General features: G+C 30.6%; 1 protein-coding gene across 1 annotated transcript; it reads right to left on the bottom strand.

The window, feature by feature from the left end:
* Nucleotides 1-1,095: 1,095 nt before the first annotated feature.
* On the bottom strand, nt 1,096-19,362 carry LOC143075287 (ribosomal protein S6 kinase-related protein-like). Its single transcript, XM_076250659.1, has 14 exons — nt 19,211-19,362; nt 12,385-12,585; nt 11,805-11,888; nt 10,974-11,042; nt 9,255-9,327; nt 8,499-8,606; nt 7,840-7,880; nt 6,693-6,720; nt 5,073-5,162; nt 4,477-4,565; nt 3,828-3,938; nt 3,301-3,402; nt 2,346-2,468; nt 1,096-1,822 (listed from the first exon to the last, which is right to left on the bottom strand). The coding sequence occupies exons 1-14, from the start codon at nt 19,268-19,270 to the stop codon at nt 1,769-1,771; spliced, it is 1,233 nt and encodes a 410-aa protein (XP_076106774.1). The 5' UTR covers nt 19,271-19,362; the 3' UTR covers nt 1,096-1,768.
* Between the last annotated feature and the right edge of the window lie 1,752 nt (nt 19,363-21,114).

The following is a 21,114-nucleotide window of genomic DNA, read 5'->3' as shown; positions in this document are numbered from 1 at the left end:
ATATAACTAGCTATACATATATGTTTAAGTTCTTCAAGAACTAGTCTAGGATCTTTAGGATTGCTAATGTAGGCAGTTATTGTCAATATTGCATGAATTGACTGATGTGATGCTAAGTTATGAAGATAAGATCAGGGATCTGGTAATATGGTTCACAACTTCACTTCAGTTATTTTCAGGGCACATCCCTGATCAACAAAAGTTGTGTGCCTCTATTTTTTAAACTACTGCACAAGTCAAATGAACTTGTAACGACTTTTTCACTTCACAATCATTTATTTTCTTGAAAATACGTTTAAATATCTATTTGGAATCAATTTCTTTAATATTGGATAGAAGGATCTGCATCTATACTTTATGTGACGATTCTAATGACTGTAGACGTTTACTTTCGATTTTTAAACGAAATGAAATGAAAACGGGAAGTGACAATTAAATAATAATTTCAGAATAAAACCGGATTCATCTACGAACTTTCACGCATGCGCAATACATAGAACAGGAAGCACCTGTTTGCAAGTGAAAATATTTACGTTTTGAATAAATTTCATTCTTTTTAATCGAAGTTGTCGAAAGTTTTTGATGAATATTTATGTAAAGTATGACAAAAATACGTTAAAATGACGAAACTACGACAATCAAACTGCAAATTATGATCGTAAAGGAAATATTGAAAGTAAAATAAAGTTGAAATGTCCGGGAAGATTATCAATTTTGTTCAAATGACGAAAATACGACAGAATTGTGAGAAATGATTAAAATGAATTGCTGACTGACTGATTTAACTTAAATAGATTATTATGATGGTCATTTATGAGGTTTTATAATAATAATTAAGGGATTAGTGACCCATCTGATTGGCGATAGGCGGATTACTTGTCATCACAACTTTCAACACCTGTGGTAAACGTTAATTACCTGAGGGTCATAAACTTGTCAGAAACATAAAGACAGGTAGAATTCAAGAAATTTGATGTGTAAATATATTTACACTTTCCAAATTTTAGTGACGAAATTGATATGAAATATTTTCGTCATTTCGAAAACCTTTTCGTAAAATACGAAAGTGACGAGCGCTAGCTAAATCACTGCATTACAATACAAAGATTTTAATTATTCTGTAACATCACTGTGAAATAACTGTCTTAACATAAGAACATTTTGAATATTACTTTTTTTTAAAGTTGTAGCTCTTCACAGTAGAGTAATCTTTTATGTAATTGTACAAAATCAAATGAAGTATCTCAGCTCTCTGCACTAAAGGAAGCAGTTACAAAATTTTTCTACATCCTTCAATATCATAATTTTACAGAAATATTCTGAACTATACAATTCTTTTCTGGATTTCTGGTTTTATATAAGCTTTCTGAGTTACTGTTACTTTATAGTCAGCTTACTCTACACAATTTTAGCACCATCATAATAATTTCAAAGCAAAACAAATCAACATGCCCATCATAGAAAATGTAAATAGATTTCCTATCAAACACTGAATCAGTAACATACCATGTAAAAACATCATGCAGAATAAATTATGCAAATGATATACATCATGCATATTAAATTATGCAAATGATATACAAGCGATTGTCAAAAACTACTTCTCATTGTCTTAATACATGAAGCAATAGCACAATATGAGACTAGTATTAATCCTGCATACAAAACTTTCTCGTGTACATAAATCTTTGATTATGAATAGTCTGTATTCTGATTACTAAAGTGTAGATCAGCTGATTTGTAGAGATGGTCACATGACTGTCATGTGTCATACATACACAGCTTCTTCTGCATCTGGAGGTAGATTCCATACAGTATCAAACTGAAATGAAATAAATTTGTTGATATTTCTTTGTGATGTAAATATGATATGGCATAATCTGTTGGCCATGTGGCAGAAAAATGATTAAAACATTGGTTTCAGGTAATTCTACTACATTTGTTAATGTAGGTACTATAATCAGTCAGTATAATTTAAATTCATGTTATTAAAATGTTCTCCAACCAATAAACTACAAAATGTAGCCAAGAGGGCTGAGAGTGGTCTTAAATATCAACAATTAATCGAGTTATAAGTTAATTAATATCTAGTTTACTGTATAATTTTGTTTTTGTATCGGTAAATTTGTTTTTTCTTTCTGCCATTGTTTAAGAAACTAATTTACTTGCAGCTTCAGATAATCACTACTAAAACATTTTTTTTTAAATTTCATACTAGTTTATTTCTTACATTAATTAAAAACAAAATAGAAAAAAAAGTCTTTTCAAACATAATCTATAAAGGATCATTCTGCTAGTATAATATATTTCATTCTGAAATGAAAATAGGAAAAAAAATTCCTTACCCCTGCAAACGGATCTTTACCATTCACTAAATATGTCGAGCTAGGATCAGGATTTGGAGCATAGCTAAAGCTAACACCTGACATAGGGAAAAAGTCAACCGGGACTGAATGCTTTGGTGAGATCTGAAAATAAAAGTAACAATATTATATGTTTTAAATAGCTTTATGCAGTAAAACCTAAGAGTCTGCAGGAATGAATATTTTCTTAAGCTGCTATACTGCTAACTACCAGTAAACTCAAGGAAAATTTTATCTTTACCATCAATTTTTAATGTTCACAGTAAACAACTAATCACAAAAATTCTAATTTCATATGAAATTTTAACCACTGCTTATTAACAGAGGTCTCATTTGGAGGTTCTGATCCCGGATCCTGCTAACTGTTTTGTAAGATTTTTTTTGTAATTTTCCGTGTCCCGCTAGACTTCATTTCCAGTTTTTATGGCACAATAATTTGACTTTCACATGTCACTCTTACAAAAAATCAGCCATACTGCGTCACGTTCAGACCACAATGAGACCCACATTAAACAACCAAATGTCAATCACTCTTACATGATAAACACCTCTTTATAAAGCTTTCTTTAGCTTATCAAAATTCTCCATTTTTTAATAAAGGTATATCGTATCCACATTTTTTCTTCTATGATTTTTATGGTGATTAAAGAAAATAAATACTCAAAAATATCAATCAACCTGGTGACCAAAATTTATTTCTGAACAACTCCAGTCAGTAAAAATTTGATCTATACTGTAACAGCAAATTCAATAAAATCATGTATTAAATATGCCCTTGATTTACTCTGCATTTTTTAAATCATACAAAAATTATACAAAAAATAACTTTTCTGACCATGAAAATACATGTCATATCTACCATTTGATACTAGAAAACCACAAAACAATTTAATCCAAAAAGAAGGGTGTGTTGTGTTTAAGACAAACATAGTCATACCTTTTTCTCAATGACAGCAGTAAAATTAATGTCTCTATAAAATACTAGGTTTTGTAAAGCAGATATATCTGTCATCCTCTTTTCTGGACTTTTAATTAATAACTGTAAAGATAAAAAAATAAAGATGAAATTCTACAAGTAACTTTAACACATTGTTTTTTATTAGCTGATAGAAAGTCAAGATGGTTGGTTACCCCATTTTTTCATTTTAATTCATATACTAATCTGTCATTAACAAAACATCCCATTTTATCATGTTAAACTCTCAAATCACCTTAATCTATTTAATCTATTTAAAGCAAATGAAAATAAAAGTTGCAACAAGAAATCATTATTAATGCAGTTGAATTATATAAGTCAAGTAATTCAAAGAAATTTATAAAATTTTGAAAACACAAAATGTAAAATGACCAGTTATGTAAATGGGAGACAACTCTAGAAAATTGTGACAAATGGGAGACAACTCAGTCAAATTGAGCTAGAAAAACACTACTGAAATACATGGAATGATTTATACATAAGCTTACTTTACTGACAACTTCCTGAGCTGCATCACTACAGTAGTTAGGGAGTAAATAATCACATTCCCAAACTAACTTAGTCATCTCCATGTGGTCAAGAGCGCCCTCTGCTGGATACTGGAATGGATAAAGAGTACTGTAAATTCAGAAATTAATGTGAGGTTTTTATTATTGCGAAAAATGCGACAGAGTTGCAGACGCAATAATTTGAACTAACATTTTGAAATATTTTATATGAATTAAACAGGATTTTTCTCAAAATCGTAAAAATTAAAATTGCATTAAACTCTAAAATGACAAAATCGCAATAATAAATGCATGCAATAATTTCTGAATTTCAGTAGTAGTAAACCAGATATTTGACTGATTAAAGATAAAATAATAAAACTGAAGTGACTGGGAAATAAATTGAAACCTACAGAAGGCAATATAAACAAATAATAATACATAATGAGAATTTATAAGAACATGATATATAGCATATAGTGACCTAAGCGCAATGTGTTATTGTGTAAAAAAAAAATTTGAAATAGAATATATTTGTGTACATGTTACTTTTAATGAACAGAATAAGACTGAAATTTCCTTTTACAAATGTAACTTTTTTTACATAGAAGGACATCAAATTAATTTCTTCATTATTTTTCAGCCGTACCTTGCCAGCTAACATGACAAACATAAGTATACCAAGGGACCACCAGTCTGCAGTGTGACCATATGGATGGGACACGAGGACTTCAGGAGCTGAAAACATACAATATCAGTTTAGCAAGGCTGTATCACTCATTTAAACTAATAAGAATGTGTGAATGTAATTAAATCTTTTAATATTTTTAAAGCAATGTTTGTAGACCAATCCATTAGTAAACTTTCTAACAAATATTTATCAAAGAAAGACACTTAAGGAATGACTGTAATATTTTTTCTGTCTATGAAGAAATAACATAAAAAATGTGGTGCACACTAAATAACGCGCGTAGAGGGTTATTTAACAGTGTGCATCACATTTTTTATGTTATTTCGAATAGACAGAAAAAATATTACAGTCATTTCTTATAATTTAATTCTAAATTCCATTTTAAACCGTAGAAAACCATGAAAAAACGTTGATGACGTCACGGTCACATGACTAAATTATGTCTATGGGCTCATAACAAAATAACATCAGCCAATCAGAAGACGTGTTACATCCAAAATTAAATTATTTTCTGATATACAGTATGTTTTAAGATTTTAGATATATATATTTACCCATATACTGTAGAGTACCACATATTGTCCGTGTTTTCTCTCCTTTTGTTAACCATTTAGATAATCCAAAATCTGTCAACTGTATATTGCCTAAACAAATATAAGAATGACATTCTTGTTAACTTCAAAGATTTAATTCTATCATTTTGCTTCTAACATCAAAAATTTGAAAAGGACATGAATTCTGCTATTATAATAATACAGTTAACTCTCGTTGTCTCGAACTCGGATGACTCGAAATTTCGGATGAGTCGAAGTTATCACGTGGTCCCGAACTTGGTACCATATAAATGTATGTAATTCGACTCCTTATGAGTTGAAATTTCGGTTGAGTCGAACTAAATTTACGATCCCAAGGTTAACAAAATTCATTCTTTATCTCGAACTAGTACAAATATGTCAAAACATGACCTCCGGCATTTAAATGGGTTGAAGAGTTAATCTGATAATACACGTGTAATTAAATTTCCAGTCACTGACCACTGTATTGATTTATGACATGCTATTTCCACGAGTGTTTACCTAAGATTATCTTTTATAGAATTTTCATAAATAATTAGTGATGCATTGTTAATGTTCATGAAAAAGTATTTAAAATGTTTACAAAACAATTAATTGTGATTTACACTAATGAGCTTGGGTGTGTATTAAGTAAGGATAATGACTTCGGTTTATGATCACCTAAAAACTACTAAATCGGCGTCTTTCATCTTGTTGTATTTTCTTTTGAAAAAAAAGAGTGAGATAAAACAAAATGAAGAGGAATCTAAATTTTCTAAAGTCTCTTGTATCCGAGAATAAACAATTTTGTCAACTATGAACGAACTGAATAACGGAAATATCGATTGAAAATTACTCTCTCGGATAAAAGCCATAGGAAAAGGTTGTAACTGAAACAATTGAAAAAGTAAAAATAATGTTATCGTAATAATGAAAGACTTTGACATATAAGTACATCGATCTGATACCAGAATATCGATCCCCTTCCAATATTCACCCGGATTTATTTAAGCTTTACCAAGCTAAGCAAGAGTTGTGTCCCTTGTTCTGTCAAACTTCCGGTTTTCGTTTGAGTCGAACTATGTGTATCTCGAAATATTTCTCGGGTCCGGCTGACTTCGAGATAACGAGAGTCAACTGTATATGATTAGAATAAAAAATTTCCAAGTTTACAGTAAATCACATTTTATGAGTAAGCTCTTATATGATTTCAGAAATATACATTTTTTTTTAGAAGTTTCGACCCTCTGATTTTTTTTAAAACTTGGTTTCATACCTTTTGCATTTCAATACATAAAGGCATGTAGTAAACAAATTTGACACCTGAAATAACTGAAAATATTTGATAGACAACACCAATTGTCAACCACCAACCAACAGCACCCACCTCCTCCCAGTTAACAGTACAAACAAAAGAAATCAGCATTAAATACAGATGTCCATATTTTAGTCAAACTGAATATTCTTAATTGAAGTTACATGCTTCAAGGTTTTTAATCAAGACGTCAAAGCTAGTCGTGTCATGTAATAAAAAGAGCCTTAAATAAGCAATATTTTACATGATAAATTTCTTTAACATGAAAGACATACAATATGTTAATATAAAACAGCTACACCTACCTTCTTGATCAAACAGAATATTCTCCATCTAAAAACACAAAAAGAACACAAGGATCACTATTTAACCAAGATAAAGTAGGTGGAGTACAATAAAAGATATTGTCTTTTTTATGTTTTTCTTGATTTATCTATAACATTGTATTGTTTGCAATATTGATTTAACTTCATATAACTGTGAATTTTTTTTAATGTGTACTCAAAAGTAGATTCAATGCTGAACATTTTTTGACAAACCTAATAAGATGTCTACATTATGCATAGATATAGGTAGAGGTGGTATGAGTGCCAGCCAATGAGACAACTCTCCATCCAAGTAACAATTCATAAAAGTAAACCATTATAGGTCAAGGTACAGCCTTCAACACAGAGCCTTGGCTCACACTGAACATGACTGACAATACAGCTACTGATCTTAGGATTTTGAATTTCAGTCATATAAAAATAAATGAATGCACATACTGAAAAACAAACATACTCGGGAAAACATTTACATTAACCGAAAAACATAAAGTTGATCACTTTATCTATGCAATGAGGTCAAGGTTAGTAAAAACCTGTTTGATGGACTTATACTATACCTTCCAACGATTGTATATATACCAAAAATATATTTTTTTACATGTGTATAACTAATGATAACTGGATACATCAATTCTCTTTGAAAAAATATTAGTCATATATTTGAACCAGTAATTGACCCATGAAAACGTCATATGTCAGAAGAAAATATAACAAAATGCACTTTTATACAAGAAAAGCAGCATGCAGTTCTTGTACCATAGTATTAGTTGAATAATAATAAATTGCTATTATTTTGGTTGAGTGTATTTCCTGTAGTATATATATTTTTTTTTAATACACATGACACATATCTTTTGTCTGTGTATTGCATATATGTTATTGTTTGTAATAATATTGTTTATACACTACATGGCCTCCTGGTGCCCTAATTCGGTAAATAAAAATATTCTATTCTATTCTAACTTTTAAAATGTAAAATTGCATACTTTCATACAAATAATTTATGCTGTAGCCGCCCAATTAGCATGGATATGTAACATATTCTGTGTCCTTCATTGCAGGAGAGACAACTATAAATTAGACAATAAATAATTCATTACAAGGCAGAAATAAAGCTATAATTTACCTTCAGATCTCTATAAATAACTCCTGCATTATGTAAATAATCTGAAAAAATAAATATGACTAACAAGTTATACACATTAAATATTTAAAAGTTTTACTATATCCTCTGTTACTGGAGAGGGGATGTTTCATGATATTTATAGATTATCTTTGGTCATCTCAACGAGATTGATTTTCTCCCTTGAGCTGATAAGGGGAAAGTGAGAAAAGCAAAGGATAATCTGTTTAGCTATTTTACCTATGAAGACGTTGTTAATTTCATTGACAACACACATGCTCTCTTATTTTCTACACTTAATTTTTATATCACTCGACTCAAAATTTCTTAAAATAGTGTTGATCATAGTTATAGTGCATCAGTATATCATCACTCATTTAAATTTTTTTAACTTTTATCTTTTTTTATCCAAAAGATTTGTGTGGTTTCCAATAGCAAAACATAGATTTCTCTTTATATATATAAAAGTTGCAATCTGTATTCCTTAATCCTCTTAAATCATTGTCAGTATTTTGCTGAAATTTTCTTACTAACTACCGTTTTGGTCCTTTTGATTGTAATGTTCTTAAACTTTTTATTTGTTTGGTTTCAAAAAACATCTTATAAATGTATATTAACAACTGCTTAGATTTTCATTAAGATAAAACAAATGATTTACATACCCATTACTAAAGCTAATTGACAAACATAAATCTTGACTAAAGGTTGAGGGAAATATCCATGGAATGTCCACAATGTAAACATGTCTCCAAATGGTACATAATCTAATACTGAAACAAAACATATCATCAAATTATTTATAAACAAAAGTCATTATTATGCATTGCAATATAGGAGCACAGGTATCCTCATTTGGAATACTGTAGATTCAGAAATCTTTGCGATATTTTTTATTATTGCAAATAATGTGACAGGGTAAATTTAAACCTCCCATTTTGAAATTTTTTTTTGAATGAAAAAGGATTTTCTCAATATCGCAAAAAAACAGATAAAACTTTTAATCCAAAATGACAAAATTGAAATAATAAATACATGCAATTATTTCTGAATTTACAGTAGTCAGGTAGTATTATAGATGTTAAAATCTTAATTTATGATTATTTCCAGTTTAATCAAGAGGGATTGTAAATTATTATTAAAAGAAGAGTAAGCGCTGCCCTCAGAAAAGCTTGCACATGTAATTGAAAGCAGAATGAGTTGCGTCCATAACTCCATATGATGAATTCCTATTGTATCATAGAAAAGCATATTAAAGATTTCAAAACACATGAAATGCAAATGGATTAAATCACTGCTCTTTGAGAATTATTCATCATGAAATATATATATTAACATATTAAACTTTCTGAAAATATCAAATCCAAAATTTAACCAGCAATTAAACAACAGATTAACTACAATGTAAACCAAATTCTTACCTATATATAAAAATTTACGAGACTGCCAGTATTCATGAAGCTTTACAATGAATGGATGATCGCCAAGCATTGCCTGAAAATTAAATATATAACAATTTCAATAACAAGAATTTTACTGCAAAAACATTATACTAACTGAGAAGACAAGAGTGCACACGCTGAAATGTCTCACCTTCTATACTAATCATTGATATTATGTTGATAGTCCTAAGTATAAAGCTAAGCTTTATTACAACTGTCACATAAACTTAACATTAACCAAGATAACTAAACAAAGACCAATGAACCTTGAAAATGAGGTCAAGGTCAGATGAACCATGCCAGGCAGACAAGTACAGCTAACAATGCTTCTATACAACATATATAGTTGACCCATTACTGATAGTTTAAGAAAAATAGACCAAAACACAAAAACTTAACACTGTGCAATGAACCGTGAAAATGAGGTCATGGTCAAATAAAACCTGCGCGACTGACATAAAGATCATAAAATATTTCCATACACCAAATATAGTTGACCTATGGCATATAGTATTAGATAAAAAGACCAAAACTCAAAAACTTAACTTTGACCACTGAACCATGAAAATGAGGTCAAGGTCACATGACATCTGCCCGCTAGACATGTATAGCTTACAATCATTCCATACAACAAATATAGTAGACCTATTGCATATAGTATGAGAAAAACAGACCAAAACACAAAAATTTAACTATAACCACTGAACCATGAAAATGAGGTCAAGGTCAGATGACACCTGCCAGTTGGACATGTACACCTTACAGTCCTTCCATAGACTGAATATGCTAGCCCTATTGCTTATAGTATCTGAGATATGGACTTGACCACCAAAACTTAACCTTGTTCACTGATCCATGAAATGAGGTCGAGGTCAAGTGAAAACTGTCTGACAGACATGAGGACCTTGCAAGGTACGCACATATCAAATATAGTTATCCTATTACTTATAATAAGAGAGAATTCAACATTACAAAAAATTTGAACTTTTTTTTCAAGTAGTCACTGAACCATGAAAATGAGGTCAAGGTTATTGGACATGTGACTGACGGAAACTTCATAACATGAAGCATCTATTATATACAAAGTATGAAGCATCCAGGTCTTTCACCTTCGAAAATATAAAGCTTTTAAGAAGTGAGCTAACACCGCCGCCGCCGCCGTAGCCGCCGCCGGATCACTATCCCTATGTCGAGCTTTCTGCAACAAAAGTTGCAGGCTCGACAAAAAACAATTTAAAAAAAAAGTGAAAAAGGAACCAGCATGAAACTGTTCAAAATGGGAATGGACTTCTGTGTGTTAAAAACAATTACTTGTGTCAAGACTTCAGTTGAAATTTTGACTACAGTATTTTACTAGCAGCATGATATATTTGTCATGTGTGTATGGTAATTGTATACAAAATTATTAGACTTTCTACAACTTCTAACAATTGTTTTTTTGACAAGGGTACAGTATATATTAGACTCCAACATCTTTGGTATGATCTGTCTATCAACATTCATCAGATATGCTTTTGGACAAAAGTGTGTTCTTCTACTGTTCATGATATAGTTGTATGCCATGGTATCTACATAGACATGATAGAGGCATAGCAGCAGATATCAGTGTGTGGCAAATGCCGTGATATGTGTGGATAGAGTTAATAACATTACTGGGGACGTAGAAAAAAGTTATTGTCAACTTTGGCATGTATTTACCTGGATTGCTGCCTCATCTTTACACTGCTGTATGGCATTCTCTACAATAATCTGAGTTTTTCCCATAACCTACAATACATATATTATTATCCTTAATTAAAATAACTCCAACTTTAAAACATTTATTTATATGCTATGTGGTACAAAGTATTCAACACTTTTTTTTTAAATTGACAAAAATTATCTTTTCTTAGTGGTTTTAATGTAACCTTTGCGATGCTACTAATATATCTTAATCATGTTATCGTATTTTGTTATTTTTTATGACAAAGGCAAATCCTAGATAGCTTCTCGGATCACCTTAATTTTAATATTTACATATTTGTTTTAATTTTTTTTTTGCACAATTCATAATGATTTATGTCATTGTATGTATACTTTCCAAACAATATAATATTATTGAATTGTAACAGTTATTATCTATCAATAAGAGCTTGACATTTTGTATGGACACCTATCTATTGGAAGATCATTTATAGCTTGATGTATTGTAGTGATCTGTCTATTGTTGAAGACTATATATTGACTGTTTTTTGACTGTATGATGACTTCAAGATGTCTTTTAGTCATTTGATTCATATAGTTGATGTCTTATTGACGTATAAACTGGACATCTTATTTCAATGATAAAAAAAAAATCAGTCTTCAAACAGGAAGTAAGAAGTGGGTGATCGACAGTTTTAAAATTTGTTTTCACAAATGAAACATTGAAACAATCTAGAATTTTTTTTTATTGCTAAAAAATAATGATGAAAATGAGACTAGAACACCTGATAAAGTTTTTGAATCCCTGCAGTCTGCAAATAACAACAAATGGTCTGAACCACTTACTTTAACTGCATAGTTCTGTTTTTCATCTTCCCTTCGAACCAAATACACATTACCATAGGCTCCCTTAGCTATAACATCAATAACCTGAAGTACAAAACAAGTATTCACAAAGAGACATATTTAAAAGTTGACTAATACAAAACCTGATCACATACACACAAGGTGACACATATAACAATCCTCTGTGCTGGTAGTTTGCACTGAAAATGCTGGAGTCGTGGGTGATGCACTCATAAATACTGCACCATTTATTTGGTAATTATAAGACAGGTTTTTAAGTGATGAACTGGTATGTATATGTCTTCATAACTGAGATTTTTTTATGTGTATGCTTTTTTTTATTTAGAACATTTTACAATGTTTTATTCCAGCAGTTTTATGTGAGAGAAGAAATGTGGGAAGGGAATTACAAGAGAATAGATATCCATATCATACTAAGAAGTAATCAAATCACAAATGTTAAATAAACATGTATACCTTACTTCAATTTTAGAAATTAGAACCATTACTCATGTTTTTGGTGCAATGCTGCATTAGCAATGGTTGACTAAAGGTAACTAATTTTAAACTTTAAGTGTACCTCAAACTCTTGCTGTTTAAAATCTCCTCGTACTGGAAAATCTGGCAAGAACAAGGCTTCAACCAATGGAACATTATTCCACTTGGGTTTGTTTGGAGTGGAGGAATCATTCTCTAATTGTTCATGTGACTTTCCACGACTCAATCGAGCAGATGCTCTTGTTTTACTTCTTACAAAATCAGGATTTGTTTCTTGTAAAAACTGAAAAATAATTTATATCACATAATTAAAGCATATTTAAAATACAGTTTGATTCAGCAATTCATTCCCTTTCAAAACAACATGAACAAGAATAAGGTACATTCGCCAAAAAACATGCTCGCCCCTTCACACCCAAAGTCTGTTCTCACCCTTCACTTTGCAAACTTTTTACTGGTTTTGTGTTTAGTAATTTTGTAATAGAGTTTAAGTAAGTGTATAGCTATAAAAAATCAAAGAGCAGATTGCTCTGAGGGATACGATTGCCATTGTTTTCATTGACACATGTATACATGTAGCTGGATAATATTATTTTCAAAACCAATTCAACTGCACATGTAAAATGTAAAATATAGGTTATCTGAATAGTTACAAAATAGCCAATCCCGGATAAAAGTATATGAACAATATACTTAGGCCTATTGTGTTTTAGTTTTGTACTATCAATTCTAAGTTTACTTTCCTCAGCAGTCACTGCGACTCAGAGTGAGAGAAGGTATTTCACTTCGTATCTTACATGTATCACCTATTTTCCTACGTTAATTCTAGGAGGAACCCCATTCCTAACTCTTTAAATATTTAATTTCCTTTAATATGAGTCAGTGATCATGACTTCTTTCCGTACACATTCCTAGGTTTAAATTGCGATCGTTTTTAATATAATACAACGTTTATTGACAGAACGAGTTAATTTTTGTCAACGTGTTGTTTTGATTCAGAATTCACTGAAGTTACTTCTCGAAGGGAGACAACTCGAAAACAATAATAATATGGAAGACTCCATTTCGCCTGAAGGGGTGATGTGGACTTTATTTTAATTTAAATTATGCATATGATTTAAAATTATGCAACAACAATAACTCTCAATAGCAGACATACAGAGAAAGGATCCCATGAGTTATGAATTAATCAATTGAGTGGGGAATTCAGAGCAACCATTCAATCTAATACCCCTTGAAGTCAAGAAAACTATATGCATGCGCATAATTACCTAAACATACCCTGGAGCAAGAACGTACATTTATTAAACGACCTAGATGGTTCTTTATTTCTTTATGGAAGTACATTATCAAATATCAGTTTCATCATGTTCATAACAGTGACATATATATGAAAAACTCCACTTCAGTTCTTATATGACAGAAATAGATTTATCAGAATTCAGAGAACTCCCGCTTTTTTATCACAACTGGGAAATTCCCTCTGACATGTTTCAAAATTTATAAAATCACTAAATATAAATACTGCTCAATTTTGATTTTCCGTGTTGTTAAAAACACGCATATATATAAGTCAAGGGAAATATCAAACATGAAGATTATGAAAAGAACATTATATGAAAGTTGTTTAAGTTCAATCCATTTGTTTGTTTTTACCTTTTAAACCAAGACAATCATAACCCTTGTCGTGCGGGGGCCGTAATATTACGGCCGCACCCAGAATACCGTTATTTTGGCATCAATGGCGCTCCATACATTTAGAGGTCATCGTAATACCATTTATTTCGTAGTGTATGAACGTTTCCTCAATCTGAAACTATTCATGTCATGTTTCTCACTTTAAATATTCATTTTGAGCTCAAATACGAACTTCAAAATTTGATATCGGACAAAATTGGGTTTTTTGGAGGGGTGGGCTTACCTTCAAGGTCTGAATCACGGAGTTCAGAGGATTGAAACCTTGACAAATACCGTTAACCTAAAGGCACATAACGACTGGTCGTGTCTATTATCAAAATACGCCGAGGAAACGACTACTTCCGGTTGCAAGTCCAGTTAAAGTTCAAAATTGGAAAAATTCCGAAATTTGGTGAATTTTGGTGCAAATGACCTTCTTTACACTGATGAACCCAGATCAGTTTCACTCCGACCTAACAACTGTTGTTATAAAACTGTTCACTGGTGTCCACGCTACATGTAAACTACAGATGGATGCATCTATTAGCATCTCTCGGACTTACAGGTCGAGAAAAAGAACGAAAAAAGGTCAAAATTGACGCTTTTTGTACCTGAGGACCAACTTTGGGGCAAATTCCCGACAAAAAAATTCCGCCTCCCCACCCCGACCACCCCACCCCGTGATCACCTATTTTAGATTTATTGTAATCAGTATGCATCAGCATCAGGGTACAGCTCATTTGCATATCATTTGCATATTTTTGCAAATACTCGAAATTTAGACAATTTCTGAAAACAACTCAGCATGGTAAGGGATAAGAATCTGAGATGTTCCTTAATGTTTAGAATAAAACGGTTGACGTGAGGGCATGGCCCCTGAGCCAATCGTATAAGTCTACAGATTGCTTGAAAGCAATCATATCCCAAAAATCATTGTTTCAGTATAAAGTGAGAATCTGACAATGCTTTTGTATGTTGATCATGTTTTGGTTAGTGTATTGCTACAAATGTGTACTTTTTTCATAGTTTCAAAGTTTAGTGAGATTCTGATAAGGTTTTTTGTGTGGTACAGTGTAATCTTAATCAAGCTTTAGTTGGTGTATTGCTTTATATTTTTCAAAGCATATTTTTTTCATTGTATCAAATTAAAGTGAAATTTTGACAAGGCTTTGTGAACATTGTAAAATCGGTACCTCGAATGACCAAATAACGCTGTTATTATCCGAATAACACTTGTAATGACCGAATAACACTATAAATTCAAATATTAACACATGTTGGTAACTTTTAAACATTGATTATTAAATAATATTATATAATAAGTGTATTTTATAACTTAAAAATGATTTACAGAAAGCAGGTAAGTTAATAAAGATCATTATAAAAATTGGTGTGTACATCCAACATGGCGACCATTGAGGAAGATATTGAATGGGCAGAATAAAAGAAAGATTGCATGTTCGAATGCAAAGGAAAATGCTATGAAAATAAACTAGTATTACATAATTTACTGTATAGACAAGAGAAGATTGTCTAATAATTGTTTTTCCAGAATGGTTTTGAAAAGTTAACAAATACATCAAAGCAATGCAATTACTCCAATCACCAATTACTTTTCTTAACGATTTACTCAATATTGAATCAAAACGTAATTAAGAATTTTGAAATATTTAATTTAAATTTAATAAAAAATTATTGAATAGACTCAATTGTTTTATACTAAAAATTAAAAAAAGCTTCTGAATGTATGATTCGTATGTGTGTTGTCATATTAAAATTTTCAAGGCCCTAGAGAGGCAAGTATTTTCTAAAGTATATATATTTTTAACATACACAAATGTACTATTTATAAGAAGGTGTATGAAATATATAAAGAACAAATGTGAAATTGATTTGATATTTTATTAATAGAAAAAAAAACATTGTACAAGAAGAATAAAGTAATTATTTTCATAAATATTTAATTATAATGAAGACATTCATTTCACTAATTGGATTATATTTTACTTATTTCTTATTTTATTTTATTTGTATTAAATTTTATACTTAATTTACTCAAAAATCAAAAATCAAAGTAATAAATGGAAACACAATTATTATTCTTAGTATTTACGTTTTTTTATTGCTATGTTCCTTTATTTTCATACATTAAATAAGTTTTAATAGTGAAATATTTTGTGCCAATTAGATGATTTAATTGTGATAATGAGGTCCCAATAAACAAAATATTTATTACCTTACAGTTCTATTATATTGTTTAATTGAGTTGTTGTTTACTAACACGTGCCCAATAATAATTAATCATTAAATAATTTTACGATATGGACACTCTGCACTAAATTTTCTGTACAATGTAAAAGGGTAATAAGCTTCATTGATTCCCAAAGAATTTCTAATAATTATCTTTTCTTCAGAAAATAAAACTTGAAAAAAAAGATTATTGAAACTAATTTGATATGAGTTTTTCTGTTTAATAAAATACTTTCTTTTGGCAAAATTCTATTTTAAAAGATAAAAACATATAAGAACTTTTGGATTATTTAGAAATTTGATGTTAAAGAGTATTTCTTCTTCTTGAACAAAATACATTTCACATGGAGTCATTATGAAAATATTTCAGTTCGTATGTGCTGTCCTTGGTCTTTTCCTTTTTTTAGAATTAAGTTTAGAATCTTACTTGCCTCATATCTAAACTAGCATCTAGAAATTGACATTTAGGATTGGTTAAAAACAAAACTTTACATCAAAAGAGATAATTTCAGCTTTCCAATTGCGATAGAGGGTTAATGCTCACAAGAAAGCTCTTAAACCAAAAGTTCCAAATGGTGAAGTTGAAATAATCCCTTCATAAATATTACGGATGCCATCATGAGTTAGTTGACCGTATCACAAATGATATTGGATATGTTCTGCTTACACTTCCGGTGCAACCGAGATCACCCCTAGTTTTTGGTAGGGTTCGTGTTGCTTATTCTTTAGTTTTCTATGTTGTGTCATGTGTTCTGTTGTTTGTCTGTTTGTCTTTTTCATTTTTAGCCAGGTGTTGTCAGTTTATTTTCACTGTCACTCTGGTATCTTTCGTCCCTCTTTTACTACTTTCTTTCTTACAAATTGTTTAGAAATAATACCCAAATATGATAAATTTCAGAAAACGGAGACAAATTCATTTTTCAGAATTTATTTTCACATTGAAATTCGTTCAAGGCTTATATTACTGGACAAGAACGACTTTAATGAGAAATAAAATCTTACTAAATATTTACCTTGCTAAATCTCTGGAAACACTCCTCGTAGTTGAAATGGGGGTCCACAAGGACGCCACATTTTGCAATAAATTATATCTATTTCTATGTCTTACCCTATAACAGATAAGCCTGTGCCTTGTGCATGGTATCTTAGTATTTTCAAAGTGGCTTGGTTTATCTCCATTTTTATATTTAAAAAAATGAAAATATATTACACAGATCTTTGATTTCTAAGTAGAAATTGCAATTTTATATTATTTTTTTTTTCAATAACTAAAATTGAAACAATAATTATTTTAAACAGTTAACTATTCCATATTTTCTTTAAAAGGGGAGGCGCCTAACCTCAAATTTTTCTTTGTCTTGACTTCACTTCCATGGCATCTTGAGGGCTCGTATGCAATCTTTCTTTTATTCATCCATTGATTTCATTGGTTGCCATCTTGGATGTGCACACCAATATTTATAAATTTATAAAGATGATTATTAACTTACCTGCTTTCTGTAAATCGTTTTTAAGTAATAAAATACACTTGTTATATATTATTATTTAATAATCAATGTTTAAAAGTCACCAACATGTGTTAATATTAAAATTTGAAGTGTTATTCGGTCATTACAAGTGTTATTCGGATAATATGAGGCAGGCATTACCTGTGAATGGCAATGAATGGGGACGAAGTCTGTATTTTTTTTTTTAATTCAAACATGTTGATAAAAAAAACAGAAATACCGTAACGTTTCCGATATTGGTTCTGTTGTTAGGGATTAAGTTGTGACGTTATTCAAGTTATGACGACATATTCAATGTAAACAAAGAAACGCTGTTATTCAGGTAACGTTTTTTTCATATCAAACAATTATTAAAAATGATTGGGTGTTGAATTCCTTCCAATATTTGTTGATATGTTGATAAATATACATGTTATTCAAAGTCTCATGCAAACGATGCAAACAAGATCGGAAACGGAAGTAGATCTGAAAAAACAAGTTAACTATTTTGAGTTCATTAGTAGAATGAAAAATTCGGGAAATTTTCCCCAATTTTTTTTTTTTTATTGATTTTTCTACCGTAATTGGGGACTTCGTCCCAATAATAAGTGTTATTCGGTCATTCGTGTTACCCTTGTAAAATTCTTAATCAACGATCATAATTTTCTAATAATTCATCTGAAATTTGAATTTAAATTTGGCGGGTGCAAACAGATCTCAGAGTAAATGTGAGATGTGCATACATGTAGGCTGCATAAGTGTATTGGGTGCAAATGGACCTAATATGGGGACGAAGTCCCCAATTACGGTAGAAAAATAAATTAAAAAAAAAAAAAAAAAAAAAAATAGGGAAAATTTCCCGAATTTTTCATTCTACTAATGAACTCAAAATCGTTAACTTTTTTTTTCAGATCTACTTCCTGTTCCGGTTTTCTCCACTTTTGCGCAGATATCTGTCTTGTTTGCATGAGTCTTTGAAAAAATTTATATTTATCAGTCTAGTAAAATATAAGATTGGATCTCAATACAAATTCAATTTTAATAATTGTTTGATATGAAAAAACGTGACCTGATGAAAGCGTTTCTTTTGTTTACATCGAATATGACGTCATAATTTAAAGAACGTCACAGCTAATTCCCTAACAACAGAATCAAAATCGGGAACGTTACGTACGGTATTTCGGTTTCTTTTATCAACGTGATTGAATTAAAAAAATAATACATACAGACTTCGTCCCCATTCACAGGTTATGCCTGCCTCATATTACCTCCAATCAAAGGCAACAAGTTTTAAGCTGAAGAACTTGTCACTTGTATTAGTTTGACCTAGTTTGTGTACACATTTAAAATCGAGGTTCCATTTCTATGTTTCTGCCTTAATCTTATGCTAAATCAAATATACTTTTGTTTATTAATTTAATGTATACTTATAAAATATTCATGTTTCTTTGTCATGTTTGTTTAGCTTTCAATATTTCTAAAAGCGACATTCACCTGGGATTCTGGAACCGATTGGGCCTTTCTTAAGGGATTCTTCTGATTGCTGTTCCCCATAGCTTAACAAGTGCATTTTGATTACATGTTTTAAAAGTTCCAAAATAAAAAAAAAATCATTCAATCATACAATCTTCAACCGGAAGCATAACTTCAGCCGGCAAAAAATAAGTCTCAAAGACAGGAAACTTGCATTCGAAAAGATCGATTTGTAAAGAAAAGAAAATCAATTATGACTAATGAATATGTTGGTATTCACTTTAATTCATTATAGTTTTTTAAAACAAATTATAATTATATAGTAATTGTAGGGGATAACTGATTACAATTATTATCTGTTAGTTGCCACTTGACTTGAATTTTATTACAATAACGTAACGATTTCTCTGTATCTACAGAGTAACTCATGGTACGAGAATTTCGCCATGTTCATAAAAGTCTGATTTAGTCAAAATTAATTCAGGATCGACCAATTTGTAATTTTTATTGGATTCCGGTATTTTTGTTGTTTTTCATTTTATGTAGAATGTAATATTACGTGCCATTAACAACAGTTAAGGTTTATAAAAAGCTGAAAAAAATATAGCAATTTAAATTGAACAGGTAAAAATAAAATAATCTTCCAGATGGAAAACCTGCTATAAGTGCTTCTTCTACTTCTTTCTTCTTCTTTTTTCTTTTCTTTCTTACATCGTGAAGTTCAAAGTTTATATGACTTTTTGCCTCAGGAAGATTTAACTGAGGTCTTCTGAAATTAGTATATTTGTAAACATGGTAAAGATGCGAAAAAATCACCTACTATATATATTCTGGGAATATTAAAATCACCTACTAATATTCTGGGAATATTAAAATCACCTACTAATATCACAGGTAGTAAGGTCGTCATATCGAGGAGCGTTTAGTACAGTGATTTTGTCATAGTTTGGATAAGTTTGACATGGTTAACATGGTTAATTTATGTTACTTTCCTAAACTCAGTTCTATTCACACGAGCACTTGAAAAGCAAATAAAATGTTTGAATCTGTATACGAGGTCAAACGATCTAACTTGGAACTGCTGTTTCACGAAATTAATGCAGAATAAGCGAGATATCGGAATTGCTATGGTTTGGTTAAGAGATTGACATGGTTCGGTTAAGAGTCTAGAAATTCGTCATGGTTTTGGTCAAGTTTGTCATGGTTTAGATCGAAATAAATATATATGTGTTTCACTTTAATACTGAAAATTTGTTTGATAGCGCTTCTTATTGAACGAAGTTACACTATATATTAACTGCCTAAGAAGAAAAAAGTCTGTTTAACCAAATTGAGTGGGTGTAATTGTCAAAGCGTAAATTAAACATGTCATGTTACTTTTCGTAAGTGTTCTACAATATAATTTTTAAAGACACTGCTCTTTTAAACTAGCTTTCGATATAATTATACAAATCAATACAAAGCGTTGCTTCTGTTTCACATAGAATCTTTTCTCCGTATGTCCATGCTTGGCTCTGCCAAGGATATCGCGAGCGGCATCACTAGTCAAATATCTAAAGACTTGTTTTCCTTAAAAGAGGGACGAAAGATATCAAACTCATAAATCTAAAACAAACTGACAACGCCATGGATAAAAATGAAAAAGACAAACAGACAATCAATAGTACGCATGACACAACATAGAAAACCAAAGAATAAACAACACGAAACCCACCAAAAACTAGGGGTGATCTCAGGTGCTCCGGAAAGGTAAGCAGATCCTGCTCCACATGTGGCACCCGTCGTGCTTATGTGATATCAAATCCGGTCAATAGTCTAATTCGGTAGGTCACATTCATGAAAGGGAAGGGGATTGTAGTTACGTCATAAGGAAAATATTCGATATCATTTGTGAAACGGTTATTCCATAAAAAGTTGCAAAAAAG

This window comes from Mytilus galloprovincialis, chromosome 5 (assembly GCF_965363235.1).
Source record: "Mytilus galloprovincialis chromosome 5, xbMytGall1.hap1.1, whole genome shotgun sequence".
NCBI lineage: Eukaryota > Metazoa > Mollusca > Bivalvia > Mytilida > Mytilidae > Mytilus > Mytilus galloprovincialis.
Note: the sequence above shows the minus strand (reverse complement) of the source record. Positions and strands in the feature narration are given on the sequence as shown.

Excerpts from the sequence above, each read along its gene's own strand:
- LOC143075287 (XM_076250659.1), bottom strand. The coding sequence starts at position 19,270 with ATGGGGAACAGCAATCAGAAGAATCCCTTAAGAAAGGCCCAATCGGTT. Across the intron at positions 12,586-19,210 it reads AATCGGTTCCAGAATCCCAG|TTTTTACAAGAAACAAATCC; the intron begins GTGAATGTCGCT and ends ATTATTTTTCAG. Across the intron at positions 11,043-11,804 it reads AACAGAACTATGCAGTTAAA|GTTATGGGAAAAACTCAGAT; the intron begins GTAAGTGGTTCA and ends TATGTATTGTAG.